The sequence below is a fragment of the Xiphophorus couchianus genome, chromosome 6 (assembly GCF_001444195.1).
Source record: "Xiphophorus couchianus chromosome 6, X_couchianus-1.0, whole genome shotgun sequence".
Classification (NCBI taxonomy): domain Eukaryota; kingdom Metazoa; phylum Chordata; class Actinopteri; order Cyprinodontiformes; family Poeciliidae; genus Xiphophorus; species Xiphophorus couchianus.
In genome coordinates, this window is record NC_040233.1 from 5,986,928 (window position 1) to 6,009,515 (window position 22,588).

At 40.3% G+C, this 22,588-nt stretch overlaps 1 protein-coding gene across 2 annotated transcripts; it reads right to left on the reverse strand.

Annotated features, from left to right (window-relative positions):
• Positions 1-433: 433 nt before the first annotated feature.
• LOC114147181 (amyloid beta A4 precursor protein-binding family B member 1-interacting protein-like) lies at positions 434-19,498 on the reverse strand. Of its 2 annotated transcripts, none has more exons than XM_028021761.1 (13): positions 19,384-19,498; positions 15,082-15,141; positions 12,575-12,659; positions 10,724-10,929; positions 8,665-8,736; positions 8,427-8,586; positions 8,220-8,341; positions 8,078-8,149; positions 7,835-7,978; positions 3,245-3,355; positions 1,646-1,744; positions 1,476-1,560; positions 434-871 (listed from the first exon to the last, which is right to left on the reverse strand). In XM_028021761.1, exons 2-13 carry the CDS (start codon positions 15,139-15,141, stop codon positions 861-863), a joined length of 1,227 nt encoding a protein of 408 aa, XP_027877562.1. In that variant the 5' UTR covers positions 19,384-19,498; the 3' UTR covers positions 434-860. The 2 variants fall into 2 exon arrangements, with proteins under 2 accessions (XP_027877562.1, XP_027877561.1); XM_028021760.1 differs by having other exon boundaries at positions 434-1,294; positions 19,384-19,497.
• Between the last annotated feature and the right edge of the window lie 3,090 nt (positions 19,499-22,588).

A 22,588-nucleotide genomic window follows, 5' to 3' on the forward strand; every position in this document is an offset into this window, starting at 1 on the left:
CTGAAAATAATAACAATTAAAAAAAACTTACTTTTTTTTGTACTACATTGTAGCAAAGTACATTTCTTCTGATATTAATAACTTGCTGCTGGTTACGCTTCACATAAACGTGTTTGTAGTTTCAACAAAGGCAGCGGAGGAAGTGAACGGAGCCGTTCAGCAATCTCTCGGCTCACTACTGGCAGTGGAGGATTGCTGTAGCAAGGACAAGTTCCAGCAGGCTTCATAAGCTCCTGATGTGTTAATCAAATTTTGCCTGAATTCACACCACATGGTTTATATCCCTATGTTATAAACGGCGTTTACCCTTATACAGGAGCAACATTAAATATGTACAAAAGATGAGATACTAACCAGTTTTTTTCATAGGCTAAATAATGCAATCGCGAGCCACATCTTGCTCTTGTTGCTCAAAATACATGCACAAAAGAAATCTGGACAAACACCATCTTTAATCAGCTTTAATAAAAACAATACCCTAACAATAAAAACTTTATGGCCCATGGAATACTTTCAGCTTTACATTTTTGGCCACTTTGGCAAAACGTTTGTACACCACACAGTTTGTACAAAGAGTCAAAGATCCCTGTCTCTTTATGGTCCAACCTCAGAGATGATGTATAATGTCTTGTTGGAAAGGGGGAGTAGGACAAATGTCCACAGCAGGACTCCCAATAATTGCACTTATCGTACTTTTTTTCGTAAACAATAGTTTCCTAACCCCTTACTGCCTGAATTTTACATTTTTATTTTAAGAAAATCATAAATTGTATTTACAAGTATATGTCATTCACACTGTGATCACTGGACGGTGATGGTGCCAAAGTGCCTCTAAACGGATCCTTTGTGTTAAATGAGCATCAACAGGAAACCGGAAGCAAATCGAGAAGATTTCTCAAGAACAATAGTCTAAATGGGATTAACACAGAATTCCTCTCTCTGACTTTGTACAAGGTCATGCATATACTATGTGGTACAGGCATGACCTCGCACCTTACAGTACAAGGTCATGCCAGTGCAAATAAAAATGGGTTTATTTGAAGTCAGGGATGTCCAAAGTGTGGCCCCAGGGACAATTTGCGGCCCACTAAGTGATTTTGGACATCCTCCTACCACAAATATGCAAACTCCAGGCAAGATGCTGTGCTGAATAAAGTTCTTGTTTGTTTCAAAGATATTCTTGTCCAGAAGGAGGATTGAAGATGTCAGGTGTCAGGTGATGATTTAGCTTCAGTGAATTTGGCTTATGAACTTGGGTATGGGCTTTCCAGGGAGGTAGCACTGTTAGATTTCTCTGCAGAGAAATATAAAGAAGTTCCAATTTTTGAATTGAAATGTTTAGTCAACAAGTTGTTCCTGCCTGATTGTTGTAGCACTACATTTGCAATATCTGAAGAGATTTGGAGGCTTTAGCTTGGACAGAGCTGTTTCAGACAAACCATTCGTTTGTTTCTTCTGCATTTCTGGGTTCTCACCTTTGTTTGCTGCTGAGCAGGGAATCTGCAGAGCGGATGCTCTGGTCACCGCAGCCTGATAGTTCTTGTACAGCGCAGCACCGTACTGAAACGCACACACACACAGAGGACACACATCTGTGAACACGCAACACAATGCGTGCATCATAGCGAGCGGCGATGAACCTGACCTTTGCTATTCTGATGGAGTTGACCCAAAGCAGAAGTGCGTGTTTGTCTTCACAGCACAGGATCTTGATGTAGGGAGACTCCTTCTGGATGCAGGGATGCTAAGACGTAGAAAAACTTCTGAGTACATTTGTATTTTATTGCAGAAGGATAGCCTCACATTGGAGCATTTGAAAACCACAACCTTAAATTTCAGTTCACTTTAACACTCCACTTAGGTTTGCCGTGAAACAAGAAAGGAATGTGTGGAAAAGCACCTCATATCTATACTGCGTATGTACAGTGGAGGATCGGTAATGCTGTGGGCCTGATTTTCTTCCAAAGATCCCTTGCTGGAGTGCATGGCTTCATGAATACTTTGAAACAAAAAAAAATCTGATGAGCTAAAAAAGTGTCATCAGTGAGTCTTTCAGTGGGACAATGTTGCAAAACGTGGCCAAATCAGCACAGAAATGGTTTATCAAGTAAATCTGCACGGTGAGCTGAAGAGGAGTTTATACAAGCGATGACTGATTCTGGGTGAATTAGATAAATAAATTATATATAAAAAAAAAAAAAAAACTATGGTGAAAAATTGCTTATTTGTCAAATATTTTTCGATGGGATTTTTGTTCCCTCACTGAATAAATGTTTTCTGGCTTTGCATCAATTTGTCATCGTGAGATTATGCCACTAAAAAAGCTGGATTTATTTTAAGACTTTTGACACGTCTAGGTGCCAACAAATGTGCCTTTGTTTGATTAAACCACCGGCCTCGGTTGTTGTGCTACAACCCCTCATTTTCTAAACTGGGTCAAGCAGAGATGAGCATGCTGACATTGTTGGCATTTTTCATTTAGAGCTACACAGACAATGAATGTGTTTTATTATGCCTTGTATAAGGCACTGAAGGAAATGGTTTCATTATTTTCTTTAACGAGTAGTGCAAAAAAAGAGCCAGCAGAGGGCAGTGTGGGCGCGCTAAAACTGAAAAAAGAAGGGACTGCATTTGATATTAAATAGGTTGTTTTTTTTACCCATATTTAGAGAGTTTACGCTGTGCTGTTTTTGTTGTTGTGTAAAGCCAAAAAGTATGCCTGCATGACCTCTTAAACCTGCAGCCTGATATTTGACTCCACATATTGTTACCAGCCCTCTTGCTGCTCTCTCGGATCTTTTCAGCTGAAACTATGAAAACACCTCAGCTCACTCCGGTGTAGAGCACCACCTCGCCGCCCTCTGTTCCTTATTTTGAGCGCCGTCTTCCTCTTTCACTTTGGCTGTTTTCATATGTGCACCTTCATGAAGTCTGAGGGGAGCTAAAAATACACCCATCTGTGAACTCTGAATGCAAGACATCTGTTAAGCTGCAATAGCCCCAAGTGGTAACTGATTGGTACGAAGCTGATCATGAACCTGCATTTATTATACTTAACAGCAACTGCTGTCATCAGAAGTCCTCCTAATGCCAGTCACTACAATCAGCTGCTGTCGCCTCAAGACCAGTTTGAACATTAGGAACGAAAAATGTAGTTTCCGCCAGTGCGCGATCAAAGTATTTTTCATAGAGAAAAAACACCTGAAGAGTAAAGGAGCTCTTTAAATCTTGAACAGCACCTCACCTTTAACAGGAAACAGAAGTCTGTGGGCGCTCGGTATTTCTGTTTGTAGCTGCTGGCGGTGTAGACGTTGACTTTTTCGAAGCGAACAAAACAGGCGAGATCGGTGGAAGACTTTGGAGAGAGACAGAAATGTTTAGGATGTGCGTTGCTGAAAACTTTGGAAGAGGCACAAATGATGTCACAACTCCTTCAAGACAAGTATCCACAGCACCTCTTTGCGGTCATGAGCTGTGGCAAATGTGACTCGTGGTCTGGCACTACATGCTGGTAGCGTTCTGATGAATCTTACCTTTCTCCTCATGTGAAAAGGCCTTTGGACATTGGTTCCCAGCCCCTGTCCTCAGGTGTTCCTCTTCTCCATGTTTTAGATGTGTCTTTATTGCAGCACACCTGATTCAAATCATTGCATGACCTCCTCTGTTATGCCTATTGTAATCATTCAGTTGTTTAAGTCAGGTGTGTGGCAGCAAGAAAACACCTAAAACATGCACTGTGAGTACACTGTAATGGCACTTGAGGGTCGGGGTTATGAACCACTGTTGTAGGAAGTCTTCTGTAACCAATTGGTAGCGTACAACTAATATGACATTTTCTGCCTGGATTTGAAATCCTGAGATTAAATCTAGCAGTTTTTCACTACCGGACGAAGCACAGCAGCCCGGTACATCACATCACCATGCTTCACTGTAGACATGCTAGACATGCTAATTCACAGACCTGAAAAGTTTCAGTTTTAATTCAGAATCCCCAAACCTGTTTGACTCATTTATGGAGCTGTGAGGAAACTGGAACCGTTTTTTGTTGTTGTTGTTGTTGTGGTTTTATTAGGCCTGCGGTAGAGTGTGTCTTGGAGTTCAATGAAGAAGCATTTCAACGTTTAGTTTTTACCACTTGCTTTCTCATGGCCCTTGGCAGTCGGTGATTGCTTCCTGTTTTTACCCCAACTATGTGGTGCAGCCACTGCTCCTTCAACTTTAACTCTAAAAACTTTCAGCGGTATCTCTAGGAACATTCACAACCTCTGTTTTGTTTTGGCAATCCTTTCCTTTTTTCTTGATATTAGACAATTATATTGATGGAGTATTCATTGACAGTAGGATAAATCTAGAGAAAATATTGGAAATGTTACTTTTATTTAACAATTCCTGTATTTTGTTTCTTGGAAGCACCTACACAATTTTGAATTCGGCAAATAAAATCTATTTGTAAGAGGGATTGAATAGTTTTAGCTGCAACTGAACTTGATGTTTATCAATACATTCTAAAGAATTATATTTAAAAAAATCAAATCTTAAAGCAAGTTAACATACACAGTTCAAAGGACATTGTCTAAAACCTTACAACTTTTCTTCCTATTTTCTTTCTCAGCAGATGAGAATAATGTTGACATGTTTACCCTCACCGACAAACACGGGGTCGTTGGTGACAAGTTGAAGCCTAGTGACTTCCTGAAAGTGAAGCATTTTGACTGGCTGCTATTTATCTCTCTCTTTGCAATGAGTTTCAGTCATCTTTCCACAACTTGTGTAATTTTCTGCAATATTTTTTTAAATAGAGTCTCGTATCAGCTCATATGAAAGACTGCTTGATCATGTGGGGATACAGCAAATGGTGTATGGCTTGTGCTTGTATGGCGCTTAATCGAGTTCAGAGGACTCCGAAGCTCTTTACTCTACATTCAGTCATTCACACGCTGATGGTGGCGAGCTACTACACCGTAGCCACAGCTGCCGTTGGCGAAACGTAAGGCAGGTGAAGTGTCTTCCCCAAGGACACAACGGCTGGAACAAATGGAGCCGGTTTCCGAAATGGCAACCCACCAGTTACAGGAGAAACTCCAACCACCATTGCCTCAATATAAAATGTGACGTACAATGAAACACCCAGATGCACATTAAAAACTGCTGGGTGTAAATCAACTCAAAATAGGCTTCTTTTTTTTTTCCTGCAAATCAAGTCTAATCAAGGTTTCAGTTTTGATCAATCCAAGTCTTGGTTTATTTAACACTGTAGAGTTGAGTCAACAAAATTCATATTCAGCATTTAGTTATTACCATTCTGTACAGATTCTGTGAACAGATCTTTGGTCAAAGTGTTAATGTTAATCATGGCTAGCACTAGCCGTTGCTAGCTACTTAGCAGTTAATGTTATTTTAAGTTAGACTCTATATGATCTAGAGTATAGGTATAACAAATATGCTAACTGTTTGACTAGCAGTAATGATTTCCGATCCATTTTGGGATTCCTCGTGGATATGCATTGGGTCCATTGCTCACTTTGTACAATTTGTCTTCCGTATCTGTTTTGGGAAACACTTTTCATTCTTTGCTGATGACATTCATGTTTATATGTCAGCTACATTAAACAGCAGTGCATTCAAATCACTAATGAACTGTCTAAATCTACATTTAGAAGAGGTTGAAAGTGACTGATGCCAAACTCCTGCTTGCAGGAAGATGGGACAGATCGTCATTTCAGGTTCAGATGAAGTTCCATCCTGTTAACTTCAATAGAAATAAAGGTTGTTTGTTTGCAAAACCTAAACAAACTAATATACAATTTTGAGATCCAGGTGGTTCACATTGAAAGCACCTGGCAATTGTGATGTGCAATTGTGATTTGCGCAACACATTTGCTCAGTTGTTTGCAATCTGAATCCCCAAGTAAACAGACAGGCTGGATAAAGGCTACAACTTTTTCACAGCAAGAGTCTCTGCTAAAACGAAGCCTTAATCTGCTCGTCAACGATCTCGAAGAAGATTTTCGGACGTGGGGGTTGAGTGTTTGCACTTGTTTCCTGCAAACACCCAGTTCTAAATAAAATTATTTTCAAACTCGACACAGTCGCGGCATAAAAATGTCGCGCTGTATCGGTTCTACAGTTTTACGCATCAGCATAAACTGATGTCGAAAATGATCTGCTCTTTACCAGGTTCTAAAATAAACCCAAAGAGCAAAAAAAACAGTAAACATGTGTGTTAAAAATAAACCCAGAGAGCAGAAAAACAGTCAGCAGTTTCCAGGTTGTAATTATTCACATTAGAAAAGTTAAACTATAGTGGAAAAACTATAGAGCAGTGGCTTATACCAACAGGAGCAAAAACTACTGGTAGCTGTTAGTCTTTCATATTGTTGTGAAGTAAATTGCTGCTGACTCTTCTTTACAACAGCAATTCATGTAGTTTTTAGGGTATTTGCTTCTCTGCACTTCGATGTTCTAATAAGATCCACTACAGCATGACAGTCAGGTTGAGATCGGGGCTTTTACTGGCTCGCTGCATCACGCCGAGTCATCATCTCCAGTCATTCTGTTGTAGATTTGCTGCCATGTTTGGGGACATTTCATTGTAGCCCGACTCAGTTTTTGCTCAACATCGTGACTCGGAGTTCGGGCAAGTTAGTAGTCAACCAAAACAAGCCCAGATCATCAACTCTCCCCTCTGTGTTTAACAGGTTCTGCAAGATGTTTTTCACAAGCTATGTTTAGGTTTCAGCAAACAGGGGGCTGTGCATTATAGTCAAGTATCTCTCTACTTCCTCAACCACCCCCAATTTGTCAAAAGAGCCTTCTTCAACAATTTGTTATATAGTCAGATGCAATCCAGCCAGAGTAAATAATACTGCTTCATTCTGTTTGGAGAGAATGATATTTCTTAGCAACTTGAGATGTTGAGAAGGTTTTTAGCTGTCATAAATGTTTTCCTGTTGTTCATAATCTTATTGTAGAATAATGGACTTTAGACAGCTCTCCAAGGTCAATGCCGATGTCTTCCCTTCTTAGTGTTGTGTTAACACACATCTGCATGCGCCGACCCATCTGCGAATGATTAGATAGTCCACTGTTTTCAATCTGAACCACCTGGATCTCACTTTACTTCTTAAATAGCTTAGAAGCAATGCAGTAGTATAATTAAAGCACTTTTTCACTAGTGCTATAAATAATGATGTGTTTTTACACTCTTGAGGTTAGATTTAAAGGAGCAGTAACATGTGTTTTCCAGGCATAGGCTTGTGTTATGTGTTTTTTTTATTATAATTAAGTAACTATGTTACCTTCAGTTGTTATAAAAATGCTATATATTCCAGATATGACTTAAAAGGACTTTTAATTCTGGATTTAGTCTTGAAATTGGGCAACAGAGGCCGTCTTACTCTTTCTGAAACTCCGCCTTCAGGAAGTCGTCACGACATGGCTCCTCTATTAACCCTTTAACAACATTTTTACCAATGTTTCACTGAGAAGTAGCTCATGTGATGAACTCAGCAGATACTCAGTTCCACCAGGTGTTTGCTAATTGCTCCTGGCTAGTCTGAAGGAGCTGAGTGAGGGAGGGCTGTTCCGTGAGGCAGAAGCTCTGAAGCTTGGAAACTGCAGCTCTGAAGGCGGGGCTAGGTCCAATCGGGTCTTTTGGCCAGCTGAATGGTTGCCATGGGAGATTAAACGATTTCTCAAACATGCGTGAAAGAATCAAAGCAACACTCCAGGTATGTTTTTGGTGAGCGAATAACATTAGAACATGATATAAAGCTCAAAAAGGTTAGTTTTTTATGACACTACCCCTTTAGCTTCTTTCCTTTATGTGTCATACCTTCGTTTTTCCTTTGGGGACATAATAGATCCCAGAGGCCCTAAGCATGAAGTAGCGGGGTTTCCAAACCTTCTTCCCATCTTCTTTTAGGTATAACACGCCCTCGAGATTAGGGACAATAGTAGTAGAACCTCCGAAATGCTCCTATTGTAAGAAAAGAAAAACAACACAAAGGTAATTCTCGGCTAACTGAGTTAAAATGTGTGATGGAGAGAAGACCGATTCGGTTTTACCGTAACCAACCTTGATAAGAAGCTCTTTGGCCTGGCTATTCATATCGCTGCTAGATTTCTTCTTCTTCCACATGTAAAAAATCTGCAAATTGGATTAGGGTTAGGGTCAGGGCAGGTAAAGCGCTCAGGCATTTCTCAAGACCGGAGCTTACCTGAGGCTCTGTGAACATCATGTACTTCTGAGGCGTTGACAAGAAGTAGAGTTTGTTTTCGCTGTGCCGACTCCAAGCAGACAGCGGTTCCACCAGACACTCGTGATCCTCAAAGGCCCTTTCTGAGACAATTTGAGGAAAACGCTGCCTGAATGAGTGCCTACATGGCTTTCGGCTCGAATGTTCGGTGTGTGCTGGTTGTCTCACCAGTCTGCAGATCTGGATTGGTCTCATACAGGCTCCATTCAATGCTGCTCTCACAGTGTGTCTTCTCAAACAGAGTGTCCAAAACGTCCCTGACTGTCTGCCTCTCGTCCACCATCAGCGTCTTAGAGCTGTTGTCACTCATCAGGACCTTTATAATCAACTACAAGGGGCGGAGTGCTTGGTTTAACTGAGCTGTGCTACTGCAGGGTGGAAGTGAGACACTGAGCGCTGAGTTTACCTTCCTCACTTTGGCTTCTTTCAGTTTATCCAGAGCCACTTTAATTTTATCCGCCTTCGTTTGGGGTTCGTTCTGGAAAGTATGAAGTGCAACGTCAGAACAACAGTGGGAAAGCTACGATCCACATGATGATGCCTTGGCCTCTGTCTCTTTAAGAAGTTTCTGCTCTTTCTGACACTTCGCCGTCAGCATGTCAACATGTCAACATGTCAACATGACGTTTCTCCATCATGCTATTTACAACTGTTCTTAGGAGTGAGAAGTAGTTTGGAGGAGGAGTTCAGCAGATTCACAGATCTATCAGGTGTTTGCTAATATCTCCAGCAGTATGACGTTAAATCAATTTGTTTAACGTCACATCATGTTATGTTATTTCCTCATCAAAAACACACCTGGAGTGTTGCTTTGATTCATGCATACACATGTTTGAGAAATCCTTGAATCTCCTGTGGCAACCATTCAGCTGTGCAAAACACCTGGTTGGGCCTTGCCCCGCCTTCGAGCCCCAAAGGTGCCCCACTCAGCTCCTTCAGACTAGACAGCAGCAATTAGCAAACACCTGGTGAAACTGTACATCTGCTGAGCTCATTATTTGAGCTACTTCTCAGTGAAATGCTGGTAAAAATGTTGTTAAAGGAGTGAGTAAAGGAGTAAGGAGGAGGAGCTATGTTGTGATGACTTCCTGAAGGCGGAGTTTCAGGAATAGCAAGAGCTTCTTAAAGAGACAGAAGCCCAATTTCAATGCATTAAATTAGGAAGTCGAAATTCCTTCAAGTCATATTTGATATATGTAGCATTTTTTAAAATAACAACAGAAGGTAAAATAGTTACTTGATAAAATGGCAATATGCAGCTGGAAAATACATAGTACTGCCCCTTTAAGAGGCAGGATAGACTTTGTAAAGGGAGCTGGGCCATAGCAGTTCATTTTAACTCTCAGTGTTTTATTGTAAACAGTGCCTTAAGTTGACATATGTTACACTGTATAAAAAACTGTCTTGAACTGATTACAAAACTGAAACTATACAGTAGTTTCATTTGGTTTAATATTCTAAACTAATTTGAGCTATTTTTGTTGTTGCGATGTGGCGCCAGTCCTATCAGTGTCTGGAAAATATTCTGTATTATTTGTGTGTGAAAAATTGGGAGAAACAGGTAAACAGTGGTTGACTTGTATATTATTTGTGAAGTACATACTATGGTGAAGATAACCTTATAAATAGTAAATCACTTCCTTAGTAATTGACAGATGATGTGTGTAGGAGTGGACCAAATCGCAGCAGGCAGTAGACGTAGTTTATGTGGATACTTATTTTAATGACGAAAATTAACTAACAAAACTACAAACTAGAAGATCTAAACAAAGAAATAACCTAACTAGAATCGCTAAAGAAGGATGGACATAGATTCAGACAAAAGACTGACTAAACCTAAAGTGACAAAATAAGAAAACTAGAAACAGGGGTGATGAAAAACAACTAAGAAATAAACATTACTAGAAACACTAAAGGGAGGCTGAAATAAGGAATAACTAGAAGGATTAAATAAAAATAAACTACTATCACTAAAGAAAGCTCGACATAGACTCAGACATACAAGAATAACAGAACCTAAAGTAACTAAAGAATAACCCTAAGTAGAAACACCATGAAGGATTGAAAATAAGGAAAACAACAAGGCAATTCTAATCACACTGAATAACCTCAAATAAAACTGAAAGGACCATGACGGGCTGACCTAAAGTGAACTAAAACATAATGCTAAGTAAAATGAAAGGCAAAACCAAAACCAAAAACTCAGTCCTGACAGATTCCAAGTTCAAGGCTTCATGTCCATAGTGGCTAAAACACATCTACATTTAAACTTCTAGCATCTAAAATCAATTCCAGACATTAAAAAAAACAAACAAAACAGAATTAAACCACGTCTGTGTACGTTTGCCCAGACGTCTACAGAGCATTTCAATGTTGAGCTATTTTGAACTAAAAATGAATTTTTTTTAAGGCTTAAATAATTTCACGTGTGCAGTGCAGTGCCCTGTGAAACTTTTGAGTCCTACCATTTTCACAGCTCTCGATGACTGAGTGGTGACCACAGGAAAGGTCACCACAGGCTCGGACTCTTGATAAACGGCAGGTGGTGCGGTTTCATTTCCTGTTGGGTTGCTGTTGCCATTGTGTGTGGGAGATTGTTGATCAGTGGACTTTGACTCCAGATCGGCCACCAGAGCATCCAGATCATGGTCCTCCAGCTCATTCAGAGACTCTGCAGATGGATGCAGTTGTTAAAGGAAAGCTTTGCTTAGACCAGGGGTGGACAATCCTGGTTCTCGAGGGCCGGTGTCCTGCAACTCTTAGATGTCTCCCTGGTCCAACACACTTGTATCCAATAGCTGAATCACCTCCTAAGTGCAGTCAAGTTCTCCAGAGTCCTGCCAATGACCTCATTATTTGACTCATGTGTGTTGAAGTAGAGATACGTACATCTAAAAGTTGCAGGAGACTGGCAATTCTCTAAGCCTTGAGTTGCCCACCCCTGGCTTAGACAGTACTTTAGCTTTACACGTTCTGTCACCACAGTAAGATTACTGTACGCTTTGTGCTACCAGCGAATGCTAGCAGCCTGCATCGCTAAGCCTAGCCTACTGGTGTCTTGATCATTATTACCTTTAACTTCCAAACAGCATATTAAAATATATTTTTTTGTTATTTCTAACCTTCAAACTTCTGTAAAGTATGAGGGACTTCGACTGGGATGCCACGCACTCAGAGAATACCACATCTGCTACAAGTTAGCTTAGCAGTTAGCTTTTGGCGCCAGGGTGGGCAAAGTTTTGCTTCCAGAGAGCCATATTGGTTTAGTTAAAGGAAGAAGAAGACCAAACATTTGTTTTGAAACATTAGTCTTCCAGGCAGCTATGTTGGAAAACACTTTCATGCTTTATTTTCTGACGATGACAAGTTTGTAGCATAGTTAGCGTGTCGGCTCTGAGGTTTCTCCTTGAACACAGTGACACAGTCTTCTGGCGCGTTGTCTGTGAGATGACATCTGTGATGATACGTGGAGTTTGTGGTTAAATGTTGGGACACTTAGAGGGTTCGGTATTTTTTTCTATTTTCTTATGTTTTTAATAATCTGACTCTGCCAAACATGTCTGCCAAAAAATCATGAGATGTTTTGTAAAAACTACTTCATATTTCCAGATGTTTTTAGCTTAATAGAAGTTTTTTTTAAAGAAGAAAAAAAAAGAGACTCTGGTAGTTTGTTTAAACTAATTTTAGATTGGTAAAGAGATTTACTTCTGACCTGCTCTGCCAATAAAATTTTTCACCACGTCATCCATGTGCATTATTTTTAGCATCAGGCTCTGGCATGAGAGTTCATTTGGATGCAAAGCGATAAGGGCTGCATGCTTATCCCTGGAGATAATCGTTGCTAACGCAGGAGGAAATGAATACAACATTATCTGACCCTCGTGCGTATGCTTATGATAAGACCTGGCTGAAATTGTGCAAGCTCAAAAATAAGAGTGAAAAAGACTTCTTCCTTCACGTATTAATACATTTCTTTAAAAAAAAATGTATGCATTGAATCTTGAATCAGTCTTTCTGTTGTGAATTTTCACAACAAAAACTACATTTGGCTAAAATTACATAAAGTATCAGCTTTTTCCCCCCATTAGAAATAAACAGCAAATTTATAATCACAGTTTTAATCTTCACAAAAATATGAATCTTGCATGCTGAACGATGAATACATTTTATATTGGAGTATAGCTCGCTCAAAAGCCCGCTAAGCTTCAGCTAATACCGGGTGAAACTGTAAATTGTTACATTTTAAATTGAACAAAAATCTGTTTTGCCATCGTCGCCGTCTCAGATGAAACAGCTGAGAATGATGGAGAACTTGCCATTCAGGTTGTTGAAGCCGATGGAGAAGGAGTTCTCTTGCGGAGTCGCATCCACTTCTGATGAAACTGTGGCTTCTGCTAGACTCTGCAGAGACGTGCAGGGACCGGAGGTCAGGGTTCAAATTAAATAGTGAGCAAACTAGAAGACTAACAGAATAAAGAAGGTTTAGTTAGTTACGTTTGAACTCACTTGTAACATGGGATATATGTCTATATATAAGTGAAAAAATCTGCCAGTGGAATTAGTGCTTTTTCATCAATGTTAAGGTATTATTGACTGAAAAACAAGCTCCTATTTCTTGCTGAAAAGTTACTTAGGTTATTTTCGTCTTATTTCAAGTGTACTAAGATATTTGCACGAGAAACTAGAAGAAAAATATTTGGTGTGATTTTGTGTTTTTGCAGTGGGTGAAAGCCTTAGAGTAATCCGATAACCATTAGCTGATTTTGTGAAAAAGTGGGCCGGGCTGCTGTCAGTTGGAGCCCCTTAAAGCATTCAGCATGCTGAGGTGAGTAAATCTTCATCAGTGAAGATGGAGCGCTTGCATAGAGCAACACGAGATTAATTAATGCACCTGTCTGGTCCTTCGTTTTTGAAAGCTTTGAGCATGTATTTATGCATTTTGCAGCAGTAGTGCGTTTGAGAATACCTTTGGCATCTCAGAGTTTTGACGCTCAAGCTCAGGCTTGGCTGTTGATGTTGTTCGTAATTTTACAGTTTTGGAAGTGACAGGCAAAGGCAAGGCTGGAGTTTAAATTATTTAATGCTCTGTTTCCTCAAACTCAATTGAAGCAGATAATTAATATAATGAAAGGGATGTTTGTGCTTTAATTTATATCCTTTTCATTCACATTCTCTTGTTTGAAATTGCTTTTGCAGTTATGGTTTTGCAAAGAAAGCGCCCCAAACTATCAGTGTGAGTCAATCTGATATGAACTATAGACTGATCCTATTCTCTGCGTTGCTCTCTTTTCCTGCTTCCATGCAGACATCGGAGAAGGACAATGGTAAAATATGCCTCAGACTGAGTCTCCATGAGACATCAGTATGCTCTTGGCGGAAGCTGCAGTTTTTTATGATGAGCAGCTTACGTCGTCTCTGCGGCCTGATGTCCGACCCACATGCAGATGCTTCGGTTTTCATTCTGTTTATGATCTGCAGAGTCCAAACACAAAAGCGCCCAGTGTAATCTGATATCATCCGGACAAACGCGGCGAACGTCGCACGATTAACTGATTCCCCAAACGTGGATTTGAGCAGAGAAAGGAACAGTCTTCTGACCGTTCTGGTGACACTTAAAGTAGAGCGTCTGCAGAAGAAACAGCCGCAAGGCCTTTAAAACTTGAAGCACAGTTTTATTAAGACACAAAGTCATTTATTAGTGGTATCTGGTTCTGTGGGATTGCTCCTTTAACTGAGCCGACCCATAAACATGGGAGGCTGCAGCTCATTTTACGAGAGGCAAAACCATCAGGAGCAGCAAATCAGTCAGAAACAAACGGACCTGCTGATGCCCAGGAGCCTGAAACATACCAACACAAACCAGTTAGGAAGGTCAAGAGATCCTGAAGAAAGGATGAAGTCATCAGGATCAGACTGTTAGGTAAAGGGAGTTATCTGTAAACAGCTGTTTAGAGAAGAGTATGTGAATCGAAAAATGAAGAGGAGTCGTTTGGCCATTCATTTACAATTAATATTTTGAGCCGCACAAGAACGTTGGTGAATTTAAACCAACCAAAAACATCAGGGAAACATCGTCTCGCCAAATCATTTATATCCATGAATTGTCACAATCACAAACCTTCTTGCGTTGGATTATTATTTTTTTGTTTGTTTCTTTTGCTAATAAAAATCCGAAAAGTGCGGTGGGCATCTCCACCAAGTCAACACTTCGAATAAGCACCTCTTAATGCAGACGGACCATGAAGCATTGTACTGCCTGCATGTGTAGTGCCAGCTAAACCTTACCTACAGTTAAAACCAGACGTTTGCATACATATAAAAAAAGACACAAACACTTTTTTTTCTCCATGCCTCCAAGCCCAAAGCATAACTGCTTCCCTCTCCATGCTTACAAGATGGGTTTTTTTTTTGTTGTTTTGTTTTTATTTTGTTTTTTATGAAAGCTGCTCTCACTTTCTCAAAATACTGTTTCAACAGCATTATGTAGAAAAAAGTCTTTGTTGCATATTGGGACTTTAATGCTGCAGTCAATCTATCAGAAAGCCTTTTTTTTCTCACGCATAGATGTATTTTCAGATTTTCTTCATTGATTCAACGATTCAAATAAATGAACACAATGCGATAAAAGAAATAAAATAATTGGGTTGTAACTGTTGTTTTTCCAAATTTCAGCATATTCTGTCACAGGCAGGTTTTCCATTTCTTTCCATTGACACCAACATGCTGACTGACTTGCATCAAACTGATGCTAGCTTGTTTGTACATTAGCATTCAGACAAACAAGATTGGTACTTTCTACCTCGAAAAAGAAAAAGAAACTTACCTGAGAGAGATGATCCATCTCTCCCAGCAGGTCACTGAACATAGCATCGATCTCGTCCATCTGCCAAAAGTAGCAAAATTATTATTATTATTACATACATTTCCTTGCAAAAGTATTCATATCAACTGAACTTTTTTTGCAACAAATTGGCCTCAGAAGTCAACTTATTTGTAAATAGAGTCCACGTGCTTTCAGAGCATGTAGATGGGAATGTGGAACCAAAAGAGTCCTGGCTTACTGCTAAACAGTGTGAAGGTATGTAAAGCATTTCCCCCTTGTTTGCCTGAATCCCTGCGCAAGCAGCCCAAATGTTTTCAATACATCTAATACAAGAGAAGGTGCTTGTACTATTTCAATACAATTTTAAAGAGTTTGTAAAGTGATTCGACTCTGCTTTGGTCTTTTTTTTTTTTTTTTTGCCCTGGTCTCAGCCTTCTTCAGCGTCTTGGTCTCGGTGTGCTGTGGTCTCGATTCCAACACAAGTCAGACTGCAGACTTGAGTCTAATTGAGACTCTGAGGCAATACTTGACAACTGATGATTGTTGACGCCGCCACTCCAATCAAACAGGCAGGAATGCCAGTTTCCAGATATGCATAGGTGATTAGAGACCAAAAGACATGAGACAAAAGACAAATGCTCACTTGACGAGGTTTTAGTTGTAAAAATAAGAATTCCATGTGTCATTTATTGTCCTTTTCTCAAATAAACGCTACTTTGTGTTGGTCTGTTATGCACAACATAAACTAATGTTTTTTGTCTGCAAATTTCCAAAAAAGTAAAAGTGGAAGGGATATGTACACTTTTTTGCAAAAGTTGAGAGAGAATATGTACTAGATTACAAAGCAAAGCATGTCAGGAACTGAAAACGTACTGACACTTTCAGTTCAGTTTAAAATCAGTTTCAGGCAAGAAGCACCGAAAATCGAAACGGTTTGAGCTTAATCACTCTCTTCACACACACACACACACAAAAAAGAACGTTGGGCATCTTGAGCGACGCTCTGCATCTCCAGAGCGGATGATGCAGAGCTGTAAAGGAGCGGAGCAGAAATGGTTTCCATGCTCCTCTGGCTGTAAACAAACACAAAGTGCCTTTAATCACAGCCCAGTGTGCTTCACCCCCAATAAACCCAGAATCAAAGAGGTGGGATTTCAATCTAGACGGTGTCCCACGTCGATTTCTATCCTCACACCTCGTCCAAAAGCATTCACATAAACTTCTGCTTAAAGAGCACGAAATACTTTGCATTTATTATTCCTGCTATAAGGTTTTATTGAAGCGGACAACGCTTCACAAAACTCAGCGTCTGGGTGTTTCCATATGGAGGCGTCGTCTTGCCAGCTCCCAGGATCAAAAATATACCTTCCATGTGGATTGTCTTCAAAAAGCAAACTGAGGAATGAGCTTTCTGTGGTTGCCAACTTGGTGAAAGCGTTGCAGAGGGGGGCTCACACCCACCAAGGTTTAGGGAAACGGCGAAGAAGGACAGTCATGGTCCATCTGCGTTTTGATTTTACAAATTGGTTTTGTATGTGTGAAGAAGTTCAATGCACACAATCATAAAACTCTCAACTAACTTTTATTTTACTTTATTTATTTTTTTATGACATATTATTTCTCAGCCAGTTCTTGTTGGATTCACTGGTACATTCTGGGTCGCTGTCACGCTGCTGGTCCCAATTTGTTTCAGTTTTAGTTTTTATTTTTCCAGATGCGCTCACATTGTCCACAAGGAACCTGGATTTTAAGGCAGATTCCATGACAATGAGCTGGACACATCCTGCAGCCACAAAGCATCCCCCAAACTTTCGTGTTAGAGTACGTTCACACCAGCCCTGTTTATTCAAACTCTACTCGGAGGCTCCTGAACCTGCTGTCGGCAATCTCCTGCGTTCTCACTTCCACAAAATCTGGCCCATAATGGACCCTTCGACAATATAACTGTGACGTTAAAAGGAGATCCGGATCAGTGCCGATCTTTGTTGACTCATTGTGAAATATGTTTTCAGTTACAGACTTCTTCTTTCCTCACTGAGATCAAAAATGACCTTTGTCATTTCAATACTTTCGGTTAAGGCTAAACAATGGGGAACTACAACGTGGCAGGACAAATCTGTATCAATCTTTTTCTAAAGAGCTCTTCAGGGTGTTTGATCCCACAGTCCCTGACTGGGAGGCATCTAGGGGTTAGCCATCCCTTAAGCAAGGCAGTAAAAGCGTCATAGTTCATAATTGACCTCCATTTGCTCGCTGCAAACACTTCCTGGAATCAAGATGCATTAATGGATGTGTTCATGCAATGACTTAATGATGACATCAAAGATGATCGGGCCACCCAGAACTACCCAAACTCACGCAACGATTTGGACTCGGATGGGTTCAGACTTGCAGTACAAAGGATAGAGAACAAACACTCAGAGGTTTATTTTGTTTTCCCCAGACTTCCAAGACCAGTCCAAGAACCTAGAGATTGTCCTCCTTTCTGTGGGGGAAACAGTTTCACAGAAGGAGACTTGACCTTTATTGTTACTGTGGAGCCAAGGGCCACATGGTCTCTGTCTGTTAAAAGAGCAGGTTCAGTTGACAGGAGGAGAGCTCTACGCCGTGGCAAGGTTTCTAGCTAATCTTCGACCTCTTTCCCAGCTAACATGTTGATCTCTCCTTCAGCCCATCATGTCTCAGTTTTCATTGATTCCACAGCAGATACAGAATAAATGGGTGAATCTTTAGCCGAGAGTCTCAGGATTAAGCTTAAGAACTGTAAGTCGGCACTTCACTTCACCGGCCCATTCCTCGTTTCCAACACTGTGGACCCGGTGGCTGTCCTTGAGGATTCCCCCCACGTTGCATGTCTTCCAAGTCAAACCCAATGTCATGTCTACGCCGCCACCAGTTCATCGCTCCACTGCTGAGGAGCTGAATTTCAGATTCTCGTGGATTCTGAGAAGGTTAGTGGCTTTAATTTTTGGTTTCTTTGAAACTTATCTCACATCTGCCACTAACTTATCTCTTCCTCCCCCCAGCGGCTCCTGAATCTGCAGTTGGCGGTTTCCTGCTTTTCCACTTTCGGAAATCTTTTAACGATCACTGATTGCATCTGGCTGGAATTTTGGGTCCTCGGTGCTTTTCATTACAACTTTACACCACTTCAGACAATGTCTTCACAATGACTTACTAACACATATTTGTATTATCTAAACTTTACACAATGCTAATAAATGAAACCGTCTCTTAGCGTTTGCGGTACATAAATCCAGGATTTTTCTCCGCAGAAACCGCTCATCATTTCTAAACAAAAGGCAAATAATCCACTGCAGACATACAGACAAACTGAAATTGTCCTTCTTATGTGTAAGCTCGGCTAAATAGACTACCCATTTGCTTTAACAGAGTGAAGGGGAACAGGTACACATCCTTGGATGCCAAGTCTTGTTTTCGCATTAAAGTGAAAAACTCTGTCCAAACCTGCGCCTACACCAGATGTGGAAATTAAGATTTGATTTCTGTCTTCTACTGCTTTTCAGCCGAAGAACCGAATTCGGGAACAAATACATAAATAAATGGAGTTTTTGAGCATGATTCATGACAAACCCACAGGCCTTTTATGATGCCCCCGTCTCATAGGGCCTGTCAGAGTTGTCGCTCGGTGGGAGGCATCGACCTCGCGCGTCAACAAAACAAGAAACGGCTGCGAAACCGCCGGGCACGTAAGCAATCGACTTCAACCCAAACTCTGGGTAAGAAAACGATTCATCAAGACTGTGCGCTCGGAAGGAACACGACGACAGCAAACTGCTGACAGGCCACTGTCATGTCTGATCCCTTTTTTGTGGCTGAGAGCTTCTTGGTGTTTCCTAATTAGTTGCACGTCCCATGTGTTTGGCTCCTGTGAGCGAACATGTGCTTGACTTAATCGAGGCTGACGTGGATATTCTGGTATTTAACTCTTAGGAGGTCCGATGGACCTAAAAGAGTTTTACTTCGCAGAAAAGGCCTGACGAGTTCAAAAGTCGTGTCCGCTGCGGGATTTCACTCAGACCCACTGAAGCACATTTGTTCACGGAAGAAATTTCAATTTTTCTTTGTCATGCAAACAGGTAAAAGGTGTTGTTGTTTCAAAGACGGCTCTCACACTACGCATCTCTGCGTAAACTAAACTTACAGAAAACAAATACTACTTTATAAATGCAACATACAGTTAAAAATCAACTGAAAAGACACACACACACACACACACACACACACACACACACACGTGCGCATGCACATCTCTGCGAACTATAGTTGTAACCTTCTTACCTCTTCTGCCTTTCACACATGCGATCACCACCAAGTGAGTGTGACTGATGAGCAGCCCACAGGTCACTTTTATAATCTAACCACATGTCCACATGACTCATAGCAGACATTCACTGAACTTCCTGAGAAATCAGGAAGTAGATCAAACTTCTCTAGTAAAAACCCTGTGAGGTTTAGTTTTTTTTTTTTTTTTCTAAACATATTGCTTACATGTGCTTCTGCACCACAGATAGACTCGGGCATTTCTTCACGCCTGTGTGACGCCACCACTGCAGAGAAGTCTCATTTGAATACAGCTTTCTCTGTGTGTGCATAAATAGCCTTTGTGGCTTGTTTGTCCAAGTTGCAGCTATTTGCATCTTTTAATTACTCACCTGGCATCAGATGAAGACAAGCTCAAGTTATTTTCCGACTTTCGATCAACCAATGGAGCTCATTTGTACAGCACATTTCAGCAATGAGGCAATTCAAAGCGCTCTGCTTCATGAAAACATAAAAAACATCAAAGACACATCGTGCAGTCAATAACTGCTCGATGTGTGCCATGATAAATCATCAATACATATCAAATATATTGGTCAATGCTTCAGTAACTGCGGCTCAAAGGTCGGTTTTTAGTCTAGATTTAAAGGAACTCAGGGTTTCAGCACTCTTGCAGTTTTCTTGAAGCTTGTTCCAGATTTGCGGTGCATAGAAGCTGAATGCTGCTTCTGCACGTTTGGTTCTGGTTCCGGGGTTGCAGAGCAGAACCACAACCAGAAGACCTGAGAGATCTGGAAGGTTCAAAGAACACAAATCTGTCTGGGTTGAATGGTTTGTTTTCTTGTTTTTCCCCATTTTTGAGAGCGGCTAAACAGGGGTCTCAAACTCCAGTCCTCAAGGGCCGCAGTCCTGAAGTTTTTAGATGTGCCACAGGTACAAAACACTGGAATGAAATGACTTAATTTCCTCCTCCTTGTGTAGATCAGTTCTCCAGAGCCTTAATGACCTAATTATTCTGTTCAGGTGTGGCGCAGCAGAGCCACATCTAAAGGTTGCAGGACTGCGGCCCTGCAACTTTTAGATGTGCTGGAGGACTGGAGTTTGAGACCCCTGGGCTAAGAGGAATGGCTTCCCTGTCATGTGAGAGGATAAATGTAATCAAGGGATGCACCAAAAGAAAAACAACACACCAAATCTTACAGAGTATTTTGGTCTACTTTCTACTGCAAATACCTTAGTAAACTTGAAATAATATAAAACTAACTTACAATAATATCTCAACAGGATATAGAAGCTTGTTTTAAGTCAATAATTCCTTAAAATGAAAGAGTACTAGTTCCAATAGCTGATCATTTCACTAATAGACATTTTTCCTATGTTAAGTGAAATTATCTGCCAGTGGAACTAATACTTATTTTTTAATCAATATTGAGGAATTATGGATTTAAAACAACCTATATCTTATGGAAAAGTTACTTATCAGTTAGTTTTGTCTTATTTCAAATGTACTAAGTATTTGCACTATAAGTTATACCAAAAAAACTTGGTAGTATTTGGTGTTTTTGCAGTGTGCCAGTGAGGTACACTGCAAAAACATTTGTATTGTAAAGTGTAATGCTGTACACTTGACATTACATAATGAAGTTTCAAAATGTTTCAAATACGCAATACTTCCTGGTTATTTTATATCCACCTATATATAAAACTTAAAAAAATAATTTTGAGCTGTTAAGGGAAATGATGCAAGAAAATATATTAAAAAGGAAGTTAAAGAATAAAATATGTAAGAACTATTTTTAAAAACTACACATGTTTACTGTTTCTCTGAGGGTTTGGGGTTTTGGATAGGATCAAGCTGTTTGCCTGTCACTACAGTTTGAACATCCGGATTCCTTTCTCACTCGGCGCAGTGTGTTTGGATCTCTCCTCGGAAGGCAACACAATAAGAACAACTACGAAAGAAAATATGGCGAGCAGAATCCTTGGACGACACATTCCTTTGACAAAACTGTCCAACCAGGGCCGCCGCATGCTGGTTCTGGACACAACCATCCACGAATCCATCGGATCCGATCCCGACCCGAGGACCCGTCGGTCAACGAAGCTCCGCTTGGCCGTGATAACGTATTAATGTGCTCTTCAAATAATTCAAAAATAAACTTGTGGAGAAGGGGAGGTTTTCAAACCTAACACTGCATCCTGGGTGTACGAAGGAGCGTTAGGTCAGACCCTTCCTCTTTGTAACCATCACAACTCCCAACACACTCAATAAATCTTTATAAATCTTTATATTTGCAGTTTTTCTCATTTCAAATAACATTCCTGCACATTCCTGTTGTCAATAGGCTGTTGTTTTTTTTACGCACTTATGTGTACATGCACAACTTTTGCTTTTTTTCCCCTTTAAATTGCCTTCCATGCTGCACCTTCCTTGAAATATGAATATGCCATTTTTAATAACTGTACATTATTACTTTATGTTGTAAACTTGCCCTTATTACTGATGGTCACATTGCACTTTTTTTTTTTTTTTACTACCTACAGTATGTATGTTGATTTATTTATGAGCATGTGTGAATTTATTTTCTGGCTGGGCTCAATAAGGTATGTTTGAATTTGAACTGAATTTTATGAATTTGGTCGTGTGAGTTATCACGTGAGTCTATTTGTGCTACTCATGTACCGTGACGTTGTCCATCACGGACGAATAAAACTGAATGGAAATGAACTGAAGGAACGTGGTGCCTGTTTTAGAGAAAATCTGCAGGAAATTTTAAAAACTGCCATTTTGACACCAACTTGTTGTTTTGTGTATATATAGGCCTATGCCTCATATTAAAAAAGTTAACAGTTCAAAGGAATTGTAAAAATATATTTGAATCGCTTGACCACTATGAGTATACTGCGGTATCAGTCTTACGTCAGCATCTAGTGTGCATTTACTATTAGGAACTGATTATAGTAATGATGTTCGAAGAATGACGACTTGTGTGAAGGCTTATGAGAAGTAATAAAGCATTTTCAAGCAATTTTTAATCTTAAGTGAAGGGAAATGAGAGTGGTAATGAACTATCATAAAAATGACTTAACAGTTTTGGCTCTAATTTTAAGAAGACAGTGTTCCAAAAGTCCCACCGCAGCCTTTTGAATTCAAGCAAGATGAAAGTCTGAATGGCCTTACGAGTTTATAATCCCTAGAGCACGTCGGCCTGTTAACCCCCCC